Genomic DNA, 22,800 nt, shown 5'->3' with positions numbered 1-22,800 from the left:
AAAGTCAATCCAGTTGAAGTTTATTTAAAAAAAAAAAAAAATGCTGAGAAGGTACATAGCTGCATGGAGGGGAAGTGGTTATAAGTGTGACAATATTGAAGAAATGTACAGAGAAAACAAAATGAAGATGAGAGAGAGAGAGAGAGGAAAAAATAAATCCACTAAATCAAACTAAACTCCTAAATCGAGGGGAATAAAGAAGCCCCACAGGCAGGTGTGTAAGACAGAAGCCCCACAGGCAGGTGTGTAAGACAGAAGCCCCACAGGCAGGTGTGTAAGACAGAAGGCCCCACAGGCAGGTGTGTAAGACAGAAGCCCCACAGGCAGGTGTGTATGTGCCAGCGATTACATAACCATGTATAAATATGGACTAGGAATTAAAAAGACCATTTAAAAAAAGCTTTTACACAGGTTTCATCACTGCAGTTGTGTGAAATGCTTCAGTACGGTCTGTCTCTGCGCTCCTGACGCTGATCCCTGCAGAGAGAGAGGAGAGAGAGAGAGAGGAGAGAGAGGGAGAGAGAGAGAGAGAGGAGATGAGAGAGAGAGAGAGAGAGAGAGAGAGAGAGAGAGAGAGAGAGAGAGAGAGAGAGAGAGAGAGAGAGAGAGAGAGGAGAGAGAGAGGGGGGAGAGAGAGAGAGAGAGAGAGAGAGAGAAACATGACAAGCTGCGCTTTTTTTTGGTCTTATTAACTTCAAGAAAGAGAGAGGAGGGGAAAAAAAAGTGGGTGGTTTGGTAATGACTGTTTATAGCTGCTATAACGTAAGTGAGAACAGGAACTAACTTATTTTGGATGTTCTGTAACATTAAATGTAACTATAAATGGATTAAAAAAAAAATGGGAGACAGTTGATGTAATGAAGAACAGAAGAAAAGAAAAAAAATGTCATCATTGATGATACGAATTGCTGTAGTGTGTGAGGAATAAAACACTCAAGGGTCATGCTGTTGTAGGAAAAGAATCAACAGTAAAATCACTGACAGTAAGTTCACCATTGCACCACCCGGGCTGTGATTATTTTCCTCAGACTGCATGTCCTGAAGTGTGTTTAATCCTCATGTTATTAATCTATACACATTATACATAGGAGCTTTTTTTTTCTATTTTGGAAAAAATGCATAAGGAGGGAAAAAAAAACAAACAAAAACAAAAACAAACCTCATGACCCGTGTGTCAGCGTCAGAGTCGTACCTCATATCCATCTTTCCTGGTCCCATCCCTCTCCTCGCGCCGCGGTCCATCGGAGGTCCTCCGCGGCTTCCTCCTCTGAATCCTCCTCGGTCCATTCCTCCTCGGCCGCCCCTGAAGCCTCCGGGTTCTCCCGCCCAGCCTCCTCGCATTCCCCCCGGCCCACCGCGATCCATCCCTCTGCCCCCGCGGAACATCCCGCCTCGACCCCGGTCTCCACCTGATCACACACACACACACACACGATGTTACACAGCTTTCCCCATGTGAGCATTTTAGGAAGAACTATCCCTTTAAATCAACATTCAATCCCTTCAAAAGGATTTATTTTGGTTGGTCAAATCCAAAAATTTGACAACAAGGACAAATATTGAAGGCGTTCTAAAATAATATATAAATAATAAGTATAATAAATATATATAATATAAATAATAAGTACCACGCTCATTTTAAGTGAAAGAGAAAGCTAATGAAGCCATTTTTACCAAGGGTGCCAATAATTTTGGAGCTGCCCGAATGTCATGTCAGGGAGTTTTTCCCAGGGAGAACTGCAAAGCTTCATGTTTACATACTGAGTATATACTGACTGTGGGCGGGGTTTACTCAGAGCAGTAGTGTGTATAGTAACCCATTTCAATGCCTGTAGTTATGATTGTTTGGTGTGTGGGGTGTGTGTGAAGTGTGTAGTGTGTGTGAAGTGTGTAGTGTGAGTGTGTGGGGTGTGTGTGAAGTGTGTAGTGTGTGTGAAGTGTGTAGTGTGTAGTGTGAGTGTGTGTGGACGTGTGTGAAGTGTGTAGTGTGTAGTGTGAGTGTGTGTGGACGTGTGTGAAGTGTGTAGTGTGTGTGTAGATGTGTGTGAAGTGTGTGTGTGTAGTTTGTGGGTGTGTGTGAAGTGTGTAGTGTGTGAAGTGTGTAGTGTGTGGATGTGTGTGTAGTGTGTGTGAATGTGTGTAGTGTGTGTGTGTGTGTGTGTGTGTGGTTGTGTGTGTGTGGTGTGAAGTGTGTGTGTAGTTTGTGGGTGTGTGTAAAGTGTGTAGTGTGTGTAGCGTGTGAATGTGTGTAGTGTGTGTGTGTGGTTGTGTGTGTAGTGTGTGTGTGTGTGTAGTGTGTGTGTAGTTTGTGGGTGTGTGTGAAGTGTGTGAAGTGTGTAGTGTGTGTGTGTGGTTGTGTGTGTAGTGTGTGTAGTGTGTGTGGTTGTGTGTGTAGTGTGTGTGTAGTGTGTGTGAAGTGTGTGTGTGTAGTGTGTGTGAAGTGTGTAGTGTGTGTGTAGTGTGTGTGTAGTGTGTGTTACCTGCCCATGCCTTCAGGTCTTGGAGCTTTGCACTGGTTACACTCTGTCCTCCAGGCGAAGTTCTGGTTCCCACAACCACTGCACACGCGCACACACACACACACACACACACACACACACACACACACACACACACACGAGACAGGAAGTTCATCATATATATACGCTGAACACACACTGTACATAATGCCAGTGAGCTGTGCGCGCTGAGAGAGAGACACAGAGAGAGACACACACAGAGAGAGACACACACAGAGAGAGACACACACAGAGAGAGACACACACAGAGAGAGAGAGAGAGAGAGAGAGAGAGAGAGAGAGAGACACACACAGAGAGAGAGACACACACAGAGAGAGAGACACACACAGAGAGAGAGAGAGAGAGAGAGAGAGAGAGAGAGACACAGAGACAGACACACACAGAGAGAGAGACACACACAGAGAGAGAGAGAGAGAGAGAGAGAGAGAGACACAGAGACAGACACACACAGAGACAGAGACAGACAGAGACACACAGAAAGAGAGAGAGAGAGAGAGACAGACACAGAGAGAGAGAGACACAGAGAGAGAGAGAGAGAGAGACAGAGACAGAGACACAGAGAGAGAGAGAGAGAGAGAGAGAGAGAGAGAGAGAGAGAGAGAGACAGACAGAGAGAGAGACACAGAGACACACAGAGAGAGAGACACAGAGAGAGAGAGAGAGAGAGAGAGAGAGAGACAGAGACACACACAGAGAGAGAGAGACACAGAGAGAGAGAGAGAGAGAGAGAGAGAGAGAGAGAGAGAGACAGAGACAGAGAGACAGAGACACAGAGAGAGAGAGAAAGAGAGAGAGAGAGACAGAGAGAGAGAGAGACTCACAGGTTGGGACACTCCCAGTCTCCGGCTCTCTTGGGCACGTTGTTGGCTCCCGGTGGTCCTCCCCAGGCCATGGCACCCCGAGGACCTCCACGGGGAGGGAAGCCGCCTCTGTCTCCGCCTCGACCCATCATACCTGCACACAACACCACAAAATATATATATCAGTTTTAGTGTTTGCAAAATTATCAATAACAGAGAGACTAAATAAATAAATCAATCTCCTGAAGGTCCGATGCATCTCAGCAGGTTCTAACCATTTCCTAATAATTAATTAAACAAAGCAAAAATGACCAAAATAATAAATTAACACACAAATTTATATATATTTACTTACTGCAATTACATATCTAATTTATTAATCATCACTGTCAAGCTTAATTCATGCTCTAATGCTTTTTATTAAATTTGAATAAGAAATTAAAATAAATACAATAAAAATAGGACAAAAAAAAAAAAAAAAAAAAAAAAAATACATAGATAAAATAAATGTTCAACAGATCCAGATCGTTAAGACTAAGTTTTCAGACAGGTTTTCTTTATAAATGTCAAAATAAACTGAATGATTAAAGAGACAGTACATTTGGTGACTGAATATCTGTAATTAATTTTCCCCAATAAATAAATAAATAAATAAATAGGGAAACTTTTCAGACTATTTCAAGGAGACCAACAACAACAACAACAACAACAACAACAACAACAACAGGCTTTAGAGGGACACATGGAACAAAACTGATCCCTCTTGTCCTGCTCGTTGTTTTTAAAGAACATTTATGAAGCTTTTATAGAAGTTTAGATAAATTAGATTGTTAGAAATCAGTGATGAGCTTCTCAGCTGAGGATAGAGTGTGTGTGTGTGTGTGTGAGCACTGAGAGGAGCGGTACCTCCACGATCCATCATGTTAGGTCCTCCTCTCATGGGCATTCCTCCCCTCATGAGCCCTGGTACGGTTTTCCTCCTCGCCATCGACACGTTCAGTCTCCGCCCCTGGAACTCCTTACCTGGATACACAGGTGCGAGAATCAACACACAGTCAACCACTACAGCGCTTGCGTGCACACGTCACTTCACGTCACGCTTCTTAAATCCATCAGCACGTCTTTAACCCTTCAATTATTTAAAAATGTTCTGCACCAGATGTTTGTTTTTTTTGCAATTACTTTAAATTACAAGTCAGAAGAATTTCGAATATCGTTTAATATTAAAAAGTATATAAACAGACGATCGGTGTGTGCAGGAACATCACAAGTGTCAAATATTATACACAAAAATACATAAATAAGATTCTGATGTGTTTAAAACGGTCTAAAATATTTATTTAACGACTAAAACTAAGCCAAACAGCAACATTCCCGACACGATTTTTTTTTTTTTAAACTTGGAATTTTGTTTAGAAAGCTTCAAATATCTCAGAGGCAAAACCACAAACAAACTGTCTAGAGAGATTCTTTATCTTATATTTTCCTCAAAACAGCCTAAAATTGACTGTCTATAAGCGTGTGCATGAAAGGGTTCTCACAGGAAGAGCAAATCTTTGAAGGTATTATTTACTAAAATGAGAAGAATTCATCGATGACGATGGCGCGTGATGACGCTGTTGCACACGTGTACAGTATATAAATTATAAATTATAAAATGAGGGAACGGTGGGCGGAGCGCGGAACCGTAAGAGACCCACCGTTGAAATATTCCACGGCGGCTCTGGCACAGGAAGGCTCGTCGTAGGACAGAGTGGCGTCTCCCTTCGGTTTGCCCGTGTCTTTATCGGTGTAGATGTTGATGGCCGGCTGGTTCAGGCGCCGGTTTATCTGTGACAAACACAACCACACACACACAAAAAAAATAAACAAACAAACAAAATTAAATTTGTGTAAATAAAACAGCTCGCAGTTAGGACATTTGTAGCGCTTTTATCTAGGCATCTAGAGAGTTTCAGGATCCTCTGGTTGTGGAGAACTCACAGTCCTGCGTATTTTAGTTTTTTCCTAATCAGCTACCGATCAGTCCTTCCTGAGCTGAAGTGTGTACGTGTGTTAGAGCAGAGAAAATGTGCAGAATGGAGAGTTTTCCAGGAGCATCGAGCGAACCGTGCGTCCCGGACGTCTCTGTGATGAGTACGGTGATTTGATTCATCACAGAGACGTTTATTAGTCATCATGGACGGTTAAAAACAATCAAAAAATTCACAAAAAAGTAAAAAAATTTAATATATATAAACATGTTTTTGGTTCCAGAACATTCATCTGGTCCTGCCAGAGTTTCCCGATTCTATTCTTAGTGTATATTATTTTCCGTATCTCTGTGGCACTGGTACGTTCCCAATAATTTCTCACTTTATCTGAAACGGTCGTTATTTTGAAGAAAGAAAAAAAAAAAAAAATGCGGTGTTGCGTTTCAATAACCGGAGTTACGTGCCACAATTGGAGTTTCCCCTTAACGGAAATATAAAAGATGTTTTTCAAAAAAAGAAGGGTTTTGATTCCTTTGGAAACGAACCCAGAACTCAGCTGATTAGATTTTTAACATCAAACTGATAAAGCGGTGAATATTAAATCCGGTCAAGTGAATATTATAGTAGTTTGCTGGCTTGGCTAATCTTGCAACCCAAAAAACAAGAGGAAAAAAAACAAACAAACAAAAACATGAAACGTGATCAAGTCTGCAATGGGATGGCCAAACGTTAAACTCCGGCGCTGTTCAGCACGTGCGTATTCAGCGTTCTCACCCGTATGGTGCCGCAGTGTTTAAAGAAATCGGCCATGTCGGGAAGCGTGACCTTCTCCGTCAGCCCCGTGATGTAGATGGTGCTGTTCTCGGACTCATCCTGCTCTCCTGGATGTCCTGAGAGACGTAAATAAATAAGTAAATAAACAAATCAATCAAACAAAAACGATTACTAAACCAGGACAGGTGTTTGAGAAGGTGAAGGACGCGATACTCACCCTCCATTCCGTCCCTCATAGGTCCTGATGTCCAGAAAATAAATAAATAAATAGAGAGAAAGAAAGAGAGAGAGAGAGAGAGAGAGAGAGAGAGGGAGAAAGAAAACAAAAAGAAGCGTTATGTACAACAGGAACGAGAAAGCGCATCGCTGGCAGCAGTATTTGGTAAATTAGTTGGCCATGAAGCGACGTGGGTTGGATTTTAGGGTTTCTCTCTGGATAAGACAATTTTTAACAAGGAAAAAAAAAAAACAAAACAAAACAAAAAACTCAAAATGAAGCAAAAAACATCCTGAAAGGACGCTGGTTCAAATCAACCTTTCAAAAAAGGAACCCCCGTTTTTTTTTTTTTTTTTTTTTTTAAATAATTCTGACACCAAAAAAGTGGCACATCAAAATGGAAAAACGTTACTGAGGCATAAATGAATAAACTCAGAAGAGGACTAGCCAGTGTAATACTCTGTAGGAACTTACCACCAGGCTTACTGAAGCCACCTCTGTCTCCAGCCATGCTACGAATGAAGATAGGTGAAATTCCATTTAGTCTTGAACCAAGGGGACTTCAACAGCGCATGGACATAACTCTCTCCCTCATTTATTTCATTATTATTATTCTTTTTTTTTTAAAAAAGAAAACCCCCAAGTAATACCATGTTGTACGGGTTTGCTGATGATGTAAGCAAAATCATTTTAAAAGCATCATTTCACAGCATATGAACCTTAAAATGTGAACACACAAGCACACACAATCTAATTTAGAAAAAAATTTAAATAACATTTCAGTGGTGGATAAAACAGGACAAAAAAAAAAAAAAGGTAACACAAATATGTACATACAAAAAAAAAAAAATCATAAATTTACCCTTTGAGTGTTTATGTTAAAAAGCAAACTAATACAAGTACAAATATTACAATACAGATAAAAAAAAAAAAAATAAATAAATGAAAGCACATTTTAAAAGAAAACACGCTAAAACAATGGTTTAAAAAATTCTTGATTTCAGCGAGTTCCCCTTCACCCCTGTGAGCTGCTGGCTTTGATACGGAAAGAAGGACCTAAAGTAATGACGTTCTGTTACCTGTAGCATACAAATATGACAAAAAGCGTTAAAATAAGACTTGTAAAATGATCAGAGTGAAATCACAGCCCATGCGGAAACACTGTAAAGCTGCAATCTCGCGTGAGAAAACGCCGAAATTGGAACTTCAAGTGTTTCCCAACACGAAATACACATTTTGAAACCATTTTCTGTAGAGAAAAAAAAACAAAAAACAAAAACAAAACAAAAAAACACAGAATTGAATGAGTAATGAAACAGTAATCAGGTAAAACACTGGTGCAGGTGTGCACGCTTACCTTCTTTTACACTTTATTTCTAATCCAAGTGTAACTGTAAAGAGAGGATTACTAACTCGTACACAGATCAGACGTCTGGCTCCTCTTCGTTATATATATATAACGGCGCCGTTATATATATATATATATAATAAGAATATAATCTATAATGCTGCTGTGGTATTAGTAAACATTGAATTTATTATTTTTTTGGAAGAGAAAAAAAAAAAAATCTGCATCAATTCTTTGGGTTTAATTCATTTTATTTACCATTAAAAAAAAATATTCTTTTAAAGGCTTTAGATTCTTCATTTTAAATAACACAAAATTACTGTAATTTATTGTGGTATTATAATAATAAAATTTAAATAACTGGAAAAAATTAACTTTTTTTTTTTTTAACTTGGGTTTAAATCGGGGAAAAAAAAAAAAAAATCCACACTCATTCAAAAATAAATAAAACCCAACCATAAGTTTTCTTCTCTTATTGTTCCACTGTATTTATTTTTTTTCTTATTGTCCTTTTATTTTTAAAGAACTAACCCAATGTTTATATGTGAATAATCTCAAAAGGTCATTTCCGAATTAAAAATAAATAAATGTTTCAAAGGATTTAGGTTCTGTTGCTTAAAAAAAAAAAAAAAAAAAACCCAGAACAGCACATTGTCCAATGAATCCTCTTTTTTTCTTCTTCTCCCAATTAAAAAAAAAAATAATAATCTGGCCCAAAAGTCATAAAATTGAAATGATTTCCAGTTGATGATTTCCAGCGATTGACGGGCCCAAGCACCAAGGGTTCAGAAGTGTCTTTTTTTTTCAGCCAGTATGAGCATGAGGATGTTGTTACACCCCAACACTGAACATACATCTGAACTCTGAGCCACGTTACACCACGTACAGTGAAAGTTGATTGATTAATTTAAATCACCTTGCCATGGCAACACAGTTTTATTTAACAATAAATAAATAAATAAATAGAATGGATATCTTGACACTATACCACACACTGATCAAATTTGGTATGAATTGGATGAACCCTCTGGAAGGAGTATTTAAAAAAGTTCAACACCCATAAAATGCATTTATTTAAAAAATAAATAAATTAATAAAGGCTTCCTGTTGGACGGAGTTAATGGACGCAGTTGTGAAATTCATTTGTCTTGAGAAGACCCGTGAAATTTGACGAATGTAGGTGAAACTGGAAGCTCGTACTGAAGGGAAAAAAAATGACAAAATGTCAAAAGGATTTTGGCGAGACCCTGATGATCAGCATTTCTGATGAGTGGGTCAGGTTTCGTGAGTTTCTGAACATAGCAAGCACCTCAAGAATGCCAAAAAAATTTAGAAAAATAAGAATCCTAACAGACATAATGAGGCATTGATACGCTTGGTGCATGGGTCCTAATTAACTGTGGAGTTTTAATGAACTATGATATAAAATAGTCGCTGCTTAAGTCTGACTCTCTGGTGTATATTAAAATGTTCATAAAGCCTGTGTTTGAGTAGAACATTATATATATATTTATATATTTATATATATTTCTATCACAGACACAGAAACCAGCAGCACAGGGAACACAGTTCGCCAAAAAAATAAGATTATATATAAATATAAACTTCAGTTTTCCCATTAGCCAGCAGCGTGATTACATTTAAGAAGATCTGGACACAAAAACAGAAGGTCAAGCTAAAAAAATATAAATAATTCATAAGCAAGTGTCTGATGTAATCCGTTCGGTGTAAAGAATTGTGCGACGGTGCGTAAAAACCACCGTAAAGTGACGCGAGGCTGCATCCGAGTTTTAGTGTTTCTGCTAATAACATACCTGCAGTGATCATGTTGGTGTAAGGAGCCAGTTTATCAAACACAACGATAAAAATAAAACCTTTTCCATCCAGGTATGATTTTCTGACGACTCGATCAGGTTCACAGAGAGACGGAAGCACGACGCAGTGAAACGGAAGTAATTCAGGCTGCGATCGAAATCAAATCGCGGCCGTCCAAATATCCGTGACTCGATGCGCGTCATCATCAAAACAGAAGCACTTGGTGCAAACAGACGACAGTGTACCGAGTGATAAAATGTTTAAATGGCACCATGAAAGATGCTAATAGCAAGAAATTTAGTGCCGATCAGCACTTCCTGTGTCTTTCAGTGGAAATTGAATCAAATCCTTAACCGTGGATGGATCTATTTTCACTTTTGGACGCGATCAGACTTTAAAACGAACTTTAGATCGTTACTTCTGCTTGAGAACGGGTTTTACGCGTGTAAACGAGAAACATTCAGTTCAGGAAAAGCTTTCAGTTTTCGGACGCAAATGTTTTTTTTTTTTTGAGTTACGGTGGGAAATGTTTGTAGCATAACTCCGGATCATCCTCGAGCGCGACAATCAGCTACCTCTAAATGTGTAGAAAAAGGACATCAGGGTCCAAGTGTAGCATCAAAATATCAAATCTAGTAAAAAGCAGCAAACTGTGACCGAACATCTAAACTAGCTGCATCAGCTACACGTTGTCCCTCAAGCGAATCTTTTCCTTCAGATTCTCCCACTTACACCTGATGCTGTGAAGCTCCAAGATCCTGACCTGTTTTTTTTTTCCCCCTTCCTTCAATACAACCATGAGAAACCTTCCGAAGAGCTCCAGGAGGAACATTTGGAGATTGGATTGAGGAATAATGGTAAGAAGCCCGTAAACAAACCCTGAAAACTCTAAGAAGACTCTAAAAAAAACCCCCTGAGACCACATGAGGAACTTCCCCAGCCATTGTGTAGAAGCTGATGGTCAAAGCCTGGAGCTTTCATGGTGATCAGTCATGTTTACTTGTTTACGGTCTTTGCTGCAGTCAAGCATTATTCTTTGAGAAGAACTGAAGAAGCAGAAAGTCAAAAGCATGTCCTAATTCATTTTATAAAGCAGCCCAGAGGAACTCAAATATTAATCCATAAAGGTTTAAATTCAAGGTCCTGCAAACCCCACAATATCTCGCAATTTAAAAAACAAAACACTATTAAACACTACAGTCTGTGTTCATGTTTAAACTCATGACTTATTCTGAGGGAACGAACTGAAAATGACCCACTTTGGCACAAACAGACTTTTTTTTTTTAAATCATTCTGCGTGTCTTAGACTCAAATAAGAGCACTGGAGTTGACCAGGTTTTGTTATTTGACAGGTTTCTCAGCGCTCGTGCGTTAACTCAGGATAGCTGAAGATCCAGCGACTCCATGCGGTCTGTTTGTTAGACACATGCATGCACAAGCACTTGGAATACTTACTAGTTTTACTGCTAAAACTATTAATTTATTTATTTATTTATTTTAAAGAAAATGTACTGCAGTGTTATTTCCTCTTCATATACTTACCAGATAAAGATTACAGCAACTGGAACGGGATAAAAATAACTGCTTTGTGCACGTGTAGGTCTTGAGAAGAGAGCGATACTACATGCAGTGTTAAAGGCGTGTGGAACAACGTTAAGTCCCAAGTTTATATTATTAGCGATGCGTATTAGTGATAAACAGCCTCCATTTTGTTTCGGAGGAGCTAGGCTATTAAGGCGGAGTAATAAATAAGCTCTTTTGGCGTGTAGAAAGGATTTACGCCGTCATGCGTGTGGAGGCATCGCGGCCCGGCGCCGGTTAGCCTGCGGAGGGGGAGAAACGTGGCAGTTAGCTGAAATCGTTAGCGTGTCAGAACTTACCCCATGCCCCGACCCATCGGGCCGCGACCCCGAGGACCGCCGCGCATCCCTGGCCTGTCGTAGCCGTCACGACCGGCGCCGTCTCCCGGGTAACCACCGCGCTGCGGCGGCTGAGAGCCGCCGTAACCTCCGCTCACGCCGCCCTGACCGTAACCACCTGCACGAGGTGCGTGTTAAACGGTACGTGTTCAATAGACATCCAATAGAAGCATTTATGAGTGTTTCATTAAAAAGTGAGTATTTAAAATGGAAACATTTACATTAAAAAAAAAAAAAAAAAAAAAGTATAAAAATTGTATTTTAACACAATACACTCGATTCCAAATTACTGTGCATTTTATATTTTCTAAATCCTGTAGCATTACTGCATTTCAATAAGTAAGAAATAAATAAAGGAACAAATCTGATTTGTTTTCGTAATTGGGCAACTTTACATTAAAGGGTTTAGATTCTTCAATTTAAATAAATTTTATATATACATACAAAATCTTTGTTTAAAAAGGGATTAGATTCTTCAGTTTAAAATTTTTGGAGTTAAAAAATAAATAAATTTGGATAAACTATCCATTATTTTGTCCTCGAAAAATATTATTTTTCTGACGTCCCTGGCATTGTTGCACTTCAACACTTGCTTCGTAAAGCTGGCTCTTTAAATTTAAACTTTAAGTCGGCTCTGCTTTAAACAAAATTAAAAAACCTACGAGTTATATTTATATTTATAAAACATCCTTCTTTTTCCGTGGCTGAAAAGCTGATCAGTACTTTTGTTTTCTCTCGCACTGATTACTGCACTGCGCTCCTGGCTGGAGTCTCGAAGTCTACGATAAATAAACTGCAGTATGTACAAAATTCTGCAGCTAGAACCCTGACCAGCTCCAGGACACGTGATCACATCAGTGCTGGTCTGGAATCCTTGCACTGGCTCCCTGTCAGGTTTCGTATACATTTTAAAATCCTTCTGCTTACTTACGAGGCATTGCAGGTTTGGCTCCTCAGTATCTGACTGAACTTTTAACCCATTACACCCCAAAACGTGATTCTCCGCTCCTCTAAACTCTGGTCTTTTAACGGTCCCTCAGACTCGTTTGCGTACTGTGAATGATCAGGCTTTCTGTTCTTACGCTCCAAAACTGTGGACCTCTTAGGCTACGTTTACACGACAGCGATGTAGTCAAAAACGGAAATATTTTTCTCTTGCGTTTTCAAAAAGTTTCACGTATACACGACGATGTTTTCAAAACGACTGGCGTTTACACATCCGCGATAACGGCCAAAAGTGCCGTATGACGTACGCCAGGCCAGTAGTTGGCGCTGTCACCGTGTTAGTTGGTTGTAATATTGGTGAAGTAAATCCACACTTTGCTGAAGAAGCGTTGAACACGACCACGTTCTCCGCCATTGGTGCGTGTTTGCTCGCGCTTAATGCCTTTACAATAGACACGTACTGCGCACGTCTACGTACCGAACACATACTACGCACGTGCACGACATCACCATTTTCAAAGATTCCCGTATCGGGTGTTTACATGGAGACGATAACGACGGCGTTTTCAAAAACTTGCACTTTGAAACCGGTTTTCAAAAATGTGCGTTTTCAGTCCCCCAAAAAGCCGTTGTCGTGTAAACGAACAGACAAAACGCATAAAAAGTTTCCCGTTTTTGGCTGAAAACGTTGTCGTGTAAACGGCCCCTTAGAGAAGCCCAGACTCTTAGTATATTTAAATCTCTTAAAACTTATTTTTTTTAGGATTGCTTTTATTTGATTACTTTGTTTTGTTATTAAATTATTATTACTATTATTGTTATATATGTTTATATACTCTTATGTAAAGCACCTTGAGAGGCCTGTTTAAAGGCACTATATAAAATAATAATAATAATAAAGTTTATTATTATTAATACCTTTATGTTTAAAAAAAGTTTAAATTCTTCATCTTAAAAATTTTCGAAAAATAATCCTGCCTCTACATAGTTTAAAATCTTAAGAGAGATATATTTTTTTTTTTTGTTTAGAAAAGTTAAATTAGGAATCGTGTACGTTTTATAAAGGGTGCCAATAGTTCTGAAGCGGACGGTTGTTTGTAATTCTGACCCGAGCCCGAGCGCCTCACCGTAGGGTCCGGACTGGTCGTAGCCGCTCTGAGGAGCGCCGGGCTGGCTGTACTGGGGCTGGGTGTAGGATCCGTTGGATGGAGGAGGAGGGTAGGTGGCAGAGGGAGGTTGCTGCGGTGGGCCCTGAGCGTAGGCGGCCTGCTGCTGCTGCCCCCCGTAGGCCGGCTGCTGCGCCTGATACCCCCCCTGGGTGTAGGTGGACTGAGTGCTAGCGCTGTAACTACAAGCCAGATATCACAGATTCAGAAAGATATCAGAGGATTTATGGACAAACTGTTCCACTATAAACTACAGAGACAGAACAGCATCCGCACAGCAACACAGGTACCCCCACCATACGGATACGCTGCAGAAGGCTGTGTAATGCCACTGTGTGTGTGTGTGTGTGTGAGAGAGAGAGAGAGAGAGAGAGAGAGAGAGAGAGAGAGTACAGGAAGCTGTGCCGGTACCTCTGTGGAGCCGAGGCGGCCTGCTGGCTGTATCCTGAGTAAGCGGACTGAGCGGCGTATCCCGGCTGCGTGCCGTACGACGCCTGAGTGGCGGGAGGAGCGGCGGTGGTGGTAGCATAGCTGCTAGTCCCGTAGGCTTGTGCAGGCTGAGTGTAGCCCTGAGCTCCAGACTGAGGAGCAGCGTAAGCAGCTGGAGGAAAAGAGAGAGAGAGAGAGAGAGAGAGAAAGCACAGCTTTCACTTACACATTTAACTGTTATCAATTAAACAAACATTAAAACACAGACTAATAATCTGATTACGTAAGCACCATATATCCAATAAATAAATGTTACTTATGTATTCTGTGTCATTTTACGCGACTTTTGGGCCATTTTTAATATTCGTCGCCTTTTTCGTCCTTTAACGCACTAGCACTGTGACGCAAATACATCACAACCATTAGCACTACAACTGCACATTTTTTATACATTAGTTCCTTTGTTTATATCATTTCTTTTTACTTTTCCATTTTATACGCATGGCTACTTGTTTAAACTGAACCTCAACATTTTTTTTTTAAATTTTGTACTTTAAACATTAATTTTTTTTTAAAAAAACAATGAATATTACTTGTTTTTTCCCCATCTCTCTCTCTTTCTTTAAAATTGCTCTTTATTTTATTTCTAAAAACCACTCAAACCTCCCTTGTTGCGTTCTGCAGAAATCACTTTACCCACAACTAAACTAAAACCTAAACTTAAACAACACCGGTCAGGAAACATACAAAATATTCACCTAAAGCAGCTTTACATCTATTTAAAACAAACAAACAAACAAAAACAAAACCTCCACATTAATTCTAGCTCAATAATCAGATTACGCTGAGAACACGTAAACCGATAATCTGATTTCTCTCTCTCTCTTTTTTTTTAAATATCTGTGCATTTGAATCCAAAAACACTGATTTTTTTTCAACACATATACATATATATATAGGAAAAACTCAAGCAGGCTTATTTTTATTTTCCTAAATTTGTATATTTATGCTCATAGCTTTCTAGTTTCTTTATATTTACACTTCTCACTTCATAACTTTCTCTCCTTTTACTTTGTAATCTTACAACGTTTACTTCATTAATATTATTTATATTTCTTATGTTACTGTTATTACTAAGCACCAGTACACCAAGACAAACTCATATATATATATATATATATATATATATATAAATAAATAAAAAGGTGATTGTGATTCCAGTTAACTTCACGGATGTGTGTTGATCAAATTACAGCTTAAATGACGTCGCCTCTGTCTCGCTCATTAGAGATAAATTCACATATTTACAATTTATTTCGGTTTAATTTAATCTGAATCTGTTTCTGCTGTTTCTGTAAAGCTGCTTTGTGACACTGTCCACTGTTAAAAGCTGTATACAAATAAAATAAAACTGAACAGAACTGATGGTTTTCCTGCTCAGTAAAGCACTCGATGGTGAATATATATTCGTCCGAGGCGAACCTGGCGTGGCGGATTGTCCGTACGAGGCTGCGTACTGCTGCTGCTGCTGCGTGTATCCCCCGGCAGAGGAGGCTGTCTGGCCGTAAGCAGAGTCGGTGGCAGCGGGCTGGGCGTAAGACGCGTAGTCCTGCTGAGTGTAGCCCTGCTGATAAACCAACAAACCACAGGTCACGCTCCGGGTACGCACACGTCACAACCAGAACCAGAGTCAGAACCAGAAGGAGCTTTATCGCCAGGTGTGTTTACACATACGAGGAATTTGTGTTAGAGACAGAAGCTCCACAGCGCAACAGAATGACAGCGACGAGACGAGACACGGACAATAACAAGAATAATTTACAAATAGCAAAAACACAATATACAAAATAGACAATTTTATATGTACAGGTACGTCACGTGCAATTTATATGTATGTCACGTGCAATTTTATATGTACGTCACGTGCAATTTTATATGTACGTCACGTGCAATTTTATATGTACGTCATGTGCAAATTTTATATGTACAGGTACGTCATGTGCAAATTTTATATGTACAGGTACGTCACGTGCAATTTTATATGTACAGGTACGTCACGTGCAATTTTATATGTACAGGTACGTCACGTGCAATTTTATATGTATGTCACGTACAATTTATATGTACAGGTACGTCACGTGCAATTTTATATGTACAGGTACGTCACGTGCAATTTTATATGTACAGGTACGTCACGTGCAATTTTATATGTACAGGTACGTCACGTGCAATTTTATATGTATGTTATGTGCAAATTTTATATGTACAGGTACGTCACGTGCAATTTTATATGTACAGGTACGTCACGTGCAATTTTATATGTACAGGTACGTCACGTGCAATTTTATATGTACAGGTATGTCACGTGCAATTTTATATGTACAGGTACGTCACGTGCAATTTATATGTATGTCACGTGCAATTTTATATGTATGTCACGTGCAATTTTATATGTACAGGTACGTCACGTGCAATTTTATATGTACAGGTACGTCACGTGCAATTTTATATGTACAGGTACGTCACGTGCAATTTATATGTATGTTATGTGCAAATTTTATATGTACAGGTATGTCACGTGCAATTTATATGTATGTTATGTGCAAATTTTATATGTACAGGTATGTCACGTGCAATTTATATGTACAGGGACGTCACGTGCAATTTTATATGTACAGGTACGTCACGTGCAATTTTATATGTACAGGTACGTCACGTGCAATTTAAATGTATGTTATGTGCAAATTTTATATGTACAGGTATGTCACGTGCAATTTATATGTACAGGTATGGCACGTGCAATTTATATGTACAGGTATGGCACGTGCAATTTTTATATGTACAGGTACGTCATGTGCAATTTTATATGTATGTCATGTGCAAATTTTATATGTACAGGTACGTCACGTGTAATTTTATACGTACAGGTATGTCACGTGCAATTTTTATATGTACAGGTACGTCACGTGCAATTTTATATGTACAGGTACGTCACGTGCAATTTAAATGTATGTTATGTGCAAATTTTATATGTACAGGTATGTCACGTGCAATTTATATGTACAGGTATGTCACGTGCAATTTATATGTACAGGTATGTCACGTGCAATTTATATGTACAGGTATGTCACGTGCAATTTATATGTACAGGTATGTCACGTGCAATTTATATGTACAGGTATGGCACGTGCAATTTTTATATGTACAGGTACGTCACGTGCAATTTTATATGTATGTCATGTGCAAATTTTATATGTACAGGTACGTCACGTGTAATTTTATACGTACAGGTATGTCACGTGCAATTTTTATATGTACAGGTACGTCACGTGCAATTTATATGTACAGGTACGTCACGTGCAAATTTGAAAGGTAACCCACAAACAGCACGAAATACCTGCACGATTTACTGTGTGTTTTTTTTCTTTCTTCACATCGTCCATAAAATCTTTTTTTCACCCCAATCACATCAAAAACAGTCCAAACACTAAGACTGTAGACTTCAAAATATATTTCTAGCACTTATTATTATTATTAAATTTTTAATTATACACAACACACCTTGTACGTCTAATTTATTTTATACCCCTACTTCTTATTCTTCTTATTTATCTGACAGCTCCATTGCTGGATCTCTACCACTTAAAAAATTAACTCACTTTTTTTAAAAAAAAAATCCTGTATTTACATTTAAACTCACTAACTTTTTGATTTATCATCATCATTATTATTATTAACGAGGATTCGGAACATACCTGTGTCGTTTGTCCGTATCCCTGAGTGGGCTGGGCTGCGTACGCGCCGTACCTGCGGAAACAAGAAAGGTACTCGGTGCGCTGTGACATCATCAATGCGGTTAACGCTAATCATCGTAATTAGTAATGTCGGATTCTGGATTCTGATTGGCCAGAAGGTGTTGATTCATTTTCTAGAACAGCAGCTCCGACAGTAGCGCAGGTTTATACAGTATTAATGCGCTCGTTCTGATACGTTATCGTTTCTATAGTAACGGCTCATTCACAGGGACGTGCGCCATGTAGATGGATATGGAAGGAGTCTCCAGTGTCAGAGGTAAAGATGTAAGTAAGTTTTCCGACATCTTCAGGACAGAAGAGTTTTGAGCTTTTTTTTTTTTTTGAGAGAGAGAGAGAGAGAGAGAGAGAGAGAGAGAGAGAGAGAATAAAGAGGCTGGTGAGGGAACGAGTGTTTATCGCTGCTATAACGAAAGCGAAAACAGGAACTAACTCGTTTCACACACTATAAACAGTTCGAAAAGCTCGACGTGTCATTGTTAAATAACATTTTTAATGGTTGGTAAATTGCTGTGGTGTAAGAGGAATAAAACACCGGGGTCGTAACTCTGCATAACTGTACGCTGGATGGAGAGAGTGGATGTAAACACACTTACGATTGCTGAGCACCAGCCTGATTGTAGCCACTGTAATCTACAGAGAGGGAAAAAAAGAAGTCAGATATGTGTACGTCAGAGTTCAGTGGACCGTCACACACACACACACACACACACACACACACACACACACACACACACACACGCGCGGTATTTACGAGAGGCAGAACAATGTGCAGTGTAAACTCCGGCTCACACAAAGGTGGGCTCTGGTTTCACACGACACGTTTACACCGAAGTTCACATTCCAGCTTTTCACACCGCGCTGTAAAGAAACACAAGTTTATATAAACACAGGAGAGACGGTTTGGACAGTGAGGAAGAGGAGGACGAGGAGGACGAGGAGGAGGATAGATGTGAAGCGATCACAAGAGCTCTCTCTCTCTCTCCCTACTTGGGGGGAAAAACAAAACGAAACAAAAACAAAAAAAAAACAAACAGAAACCATCACAGAATTTCTAACGGTTTCCACTATAAATACCATCACAACAGACACAACACACCACCAATAGAAGGCAACAAATTAGCAGTAGAGACCCACAGGGACCATCGGAGCTTCCATTAAAACCAACACAATTCCCATTAAAACCATTACAAACTCTGAGGGTTTCTATTGGTTTTTTTTTCCCCAGCAGCGCGCGACGACGTTAACACTCGTCACACAAACTTATTCACACGACGCAACGCTGGTGTATACTGTATTATTTACTGTATTATTTATTGTATTTTTCTCTTATTTAAATGATACGTGTTTAAATTGGGCTTGTAGTCGTCACTGGTGTGTGTGTGTGTGTGTAAGAATTTCAGCACGGACACGTCTTCACACACTCTGCAAACGATAAACACAGCACGACTACTTTTTTTCTTTTTTAAAAATAAAAACTCTATGTATAATAAATATACCATATGAATATTACTACATATTGATGTCTCACTGCTAAACACTAGACCAGGATTTTTTTAATGAAAATTACATGAATAAAGTAAAGAAAGTGAGAGAGAGAGAGACAGCAAGACAGAGAGAGAGAGAGAGAGAGACAGCAAAAGAGAGAGAGACAGCAAAAGAGAGAGAGAGAGACAGCAAAAGAGAGAGAGAGAGAGACAGCAAGACAGAGAGAGAGAGAGACAGCAAGACAGAGAGAGAGAGAGAGAGACAGCAAGACAGAGAGAGAGACAGCAAGACAGAGAGAGAGAGAGAGAGACAGCAAGACAGAGAGAGAGACAGCAAGACAGAGAGAGAGAGAGAGAGACAGCAAGACAGAGAGAGACAGCAAGACAGAGAGAGACAGCAAGACAGAGAGAGACAGCAAGACAGAGAGAGACAGCAAGACAGAGAGAGACAGCAAGACAGAGAGAGAGAGAGAGACAGCAAGACAGAGAGAGAGAGAGAGAGAGAGAGACAGCAAGACAGAGAGAGAGAGAGAGAGAGAGAGACAGCAAGACAGAGAGAGAGAGAGAGAGAGAGAGACAGCAAGACAGAGAGAGAGAGAGAGAGAGAGAGAGAGACAGCAAGACAGAGAGAGAGAGAGAGAGAGAGAGAGAGACAGCAAGACAGAGAGAGAGAGAGAGAGAGAGAGAGAGACAGCAAGACAGAGAGAGAGAGAGAGAGAGAGAGAGAGACAGCAAGACAGAGAGAGAGAGAGAGAGAGAGACAGCAAGACAGAGAGAGAGAGAGAGAGAGAGAGAGAGACAGCAAGACAGAGAGAGAGAGAGAGACAGCAAGACAGAGAGAGAGAGAGAGAGACAGCAAGACAGAGAGAGAGAGAGAGAGAGAGAGAGAGACAGCAAGACAGAGAGAGAGAGAGAGAGACAGCAAGACAGAGAGAGAGAGAGAGAGACAGCAAGACAGAGAGAGAGAGAGAGAGAGACAGCAAGACAGAGAGAGAGAGAGAGAGACAGCAAGACAGAGAGAGAGAGAGAGAGAGACAGCAAGACAGAGAGAGAGAGAGAGAGAGAGAGAGACAGCAAGACAGAGAGAGAGAGAGAGAGAGAGACAGCAAGACAGAGAGAGAGAGAGAGAGAGAGACAGCAAGACAGAGAGAGAGAGAGAGAGAGAGAGACAGCAAGACAGAGAGAGAGAGAGAGAGAGAGAGACAGCAAGACAGAGAGAGAGAGAGAGAGAGAGAGACAGCAAGACAGAGAGAGAGAGAGAGAGAGAGAGACAGCAAGACAGAGAGAGAGAGAGAGAGAGAGAGACAGCAAGACAGAGAGAGAGAGAGAGAGAGAGAGACAGCAAGACAGAGAGAGAGAGAGAGAGAGAGAGACAGCAAGACAGAGAGAGAGAGAGAGAGACAGCAAGACAGAGAGAGAGAGAGAGACAGCAAGACAGAGAGAGAGAGAGAGAGACAGCAAGACAGAGAGAGACAGCAAGACAGAGAGAGACAGCAAGACAGAGAGAGACAGCAAGACAGAGAGAGAGAGAGAGAGAGAGAGAGAGACAGCAAGACAGAGAGAGAGAGAGAGAGAGAGAGAGAGACAGCAAGACAGAGAGAGAGAGAGAGAGAGAGAGAGAGACAGCAAGACAGAGAGAGAGAGAGAGAGAGAGACAGCAAGACAGAGAGAGAGAGAGAGAGAGAGAGACAGCAAGACAGAGAGAGAGAGAGAGAGAGAGAGACAGCAAGACAGAGAGAGAGAGAGAGAGAGAGAGACAGCAAGACAGAGAGAGAGAGAGAGAGAGAGAGACAGCAAGACAGAGAGAGAGAGAGAGAGAGAGAGACAGCAAGACAGAGAGAGAGAGAGAGAGAGAGACACAGCAAGACAGAGAGAGAGAGAGAGAGAGAGAGACACAGCAAGACAGAGAGAGAGAGAGAGAGAGAGAGACAGCAAGACAGAGAGAGAGAGAGAGAGAGAGAGACAGCAAGACAGAGAGAGACAGAGAGAGAGAGAGACAGCAAGACAGAGAGAGAGAGAGAGAGACAGCAAGACAGAGAGAGAGAGAGAGACAGCAAGACAGAGAGAGAGAGAGAGAGACAGCAAGACAGAGAGAGACAGCAAGACAGAGAGAGACAGCAAGACAGAGAGAGAGAGATGGCAAGAGAGAGAGACAGCAAAAGAGAGAGAGAGAGACAGCAAAAGAGAGAGAGAGAGACAGCAAAAGAGAGAGAGAGAGAGAGAGACAGCAAAAGAGAGAGACAGCAAGAGAGAGAGAGAGACAGCAAGAGAGAGAGAGAGACAGCAAAAGAGAGAGAGAGACAGCAAAAGAGAGAGAGAGACAGCAAAAGAGAGAGAGAGACAGCAAAAGAGAGAGAGAGAGACAGCAAAAGAGAGAGAGAGAGAGACAGCAAAAGAGAGAGAGAGAGAGACAGCAAAAGAGAGAGAGAGAGAGACAGCAAAAGAGAGAGAGAGAGACAGCAAAAGAGAGAGAGAGAGAGAGTCAGCAAAAGAGAGAGAGAGAGAGACAGAGAGTGAGAAAGGGATGCAAAACCTCTCTCTAACATATTTAACCTGATTTGTTTCTGTTTTTTTTAACTTTACTGCCTACTCACCTTACTTTCACTGGCTCATTACTTTCACATTATTGTCATTATCTTATTATTAATAAAAATTCCACACGCAAAGATTTTAAATATTATTCCTCTGTTATTTTTTTCCCTTTCCATCACTACTATTATTTACTTCATTGTTATTTGCATTTTTCAGGGTTTTTTTAAAAATATTTTTACACTGTCAAATCTGCATCTTAAGATGTATAAAAGTATATAAATAAAACTACAAATTATATAAACATTGTTTTATTAGTAGTGAGCAACCCTGTCCTGGTGGAGGGAGGGGGCACAAACTTTTGCACCCGGCGATATTCCCGGTTATCTAAGTGTTTATCGCGTTTAACTGGCTAACAGATGGCGGGAAAATTAAACCAAACACCTCTGCGTTGAGATAAAGTCGTTATATTAACTAAAATGTTAATATTTTGTACTTTTAAACCGGATAAAGTTGCTGTAATGTTTAAACCGTTATGACTCATGCTAGCTTTGTAAAAAGAATACACGCTTTAACGAAACTAGCCGGCTAGCTAACTACAGTTCTTTTACTTTTACCACTTTTTCTCATGTTTTGATTTTTGTTTAATAGTGTTGCACATTTTGGTGTGTGTATATACATGTATAAGTGATTATATAGTTTAGTAAAGCTAGTTAATTTTTTTTAAAAAAAAGCGTATATGTGTAGATTTGAGCTAACTCGGCTAACTAGCTAACTTTAGGTGCGTGTTTGGCCTAATAAGCAATTCCAGGGTCGTTGTTATTGTTTTTTCAACCAACAAAGACCGTTTCGTACATAAGAAGTCACATAGCTATACACTAAACACCTGAAAGTACAAATCCAAATAACTTTTTCTTGATAAATTTAAATTAAAACAGTATCTACAAACCGCACTTACTTGTAACCGACGCCATTTTCACCGCTGCCGATAAACCGACCAGTGCGCATGCGCAGTTCAAATGTTGTCGCTCAAGCAGGGTGATTGAAATGCGCATGCGCAGAGGT

At 40.1% G+C, this 22,800-nt stretch overlaps 1 protein-coding gene across 1 annotated transcript; it reads right to left on the bottom strand.

The window, feature by feature from the left end:
* Nucleotides 1-329: 329 nt before the first annotated feature.
* Nucleotides 330-22,795, bottom strand: ewsr1b (EWS RNA-binding protein 1b). The gene is given in 16 exon segments (XM_053229030.1): nucleotides 330-477; nucleotides 1,193-1,421; nucleotides 2,485-2,558; nucleotides 3,342-3,474; nucleotides 4,227-4,343; nucleotides 5,021-5,150; nucleotides 6,068-6,183; nucleotides 6,285-6,308; nucleotides 6,759-6,796; nucleotides 11,329-11,485; nucleotides 13,440-13,660; nucleotides 13,890-14,079; nucleotides 15,390-15,534; nucleotides 17,663-17,714; nucleotides 18,316-18,352; nucleotides 22,694-22,795. Coding segments are annotated over 16 exon segments (1,797 nt in total). The 5' UTR covers nucleotides 22,791-22,795; the 3' UTR covers nucleotides 330-440.
* Between the last annotated feature and the right edge of the window lie 5 nt (nucleotides 22,796-22,800).

Source organism: Pangasianodon hypophthalmus, chromosome 24, assembly GCF_027358585.1.
Source record: "Pangasianodon hypophthalmus isolate fPanHyp1 chromosome 24, fPanHyp1.pri, whole genome shotgun sequence".
In the NCBI taxonomy this organism is placed as follows: Eukaryota; Metazoa; Chordata; class Actinopteri; order Siluriformes; family Pangasiidae; genus Pangasianodon; species Pangasianodon hypophthalmus.
The sequence above is the reverse complement of the archived record's forward strand: the minus strand, read 5'-3'. Positions and strand labels throughout refer to the sequence as shown.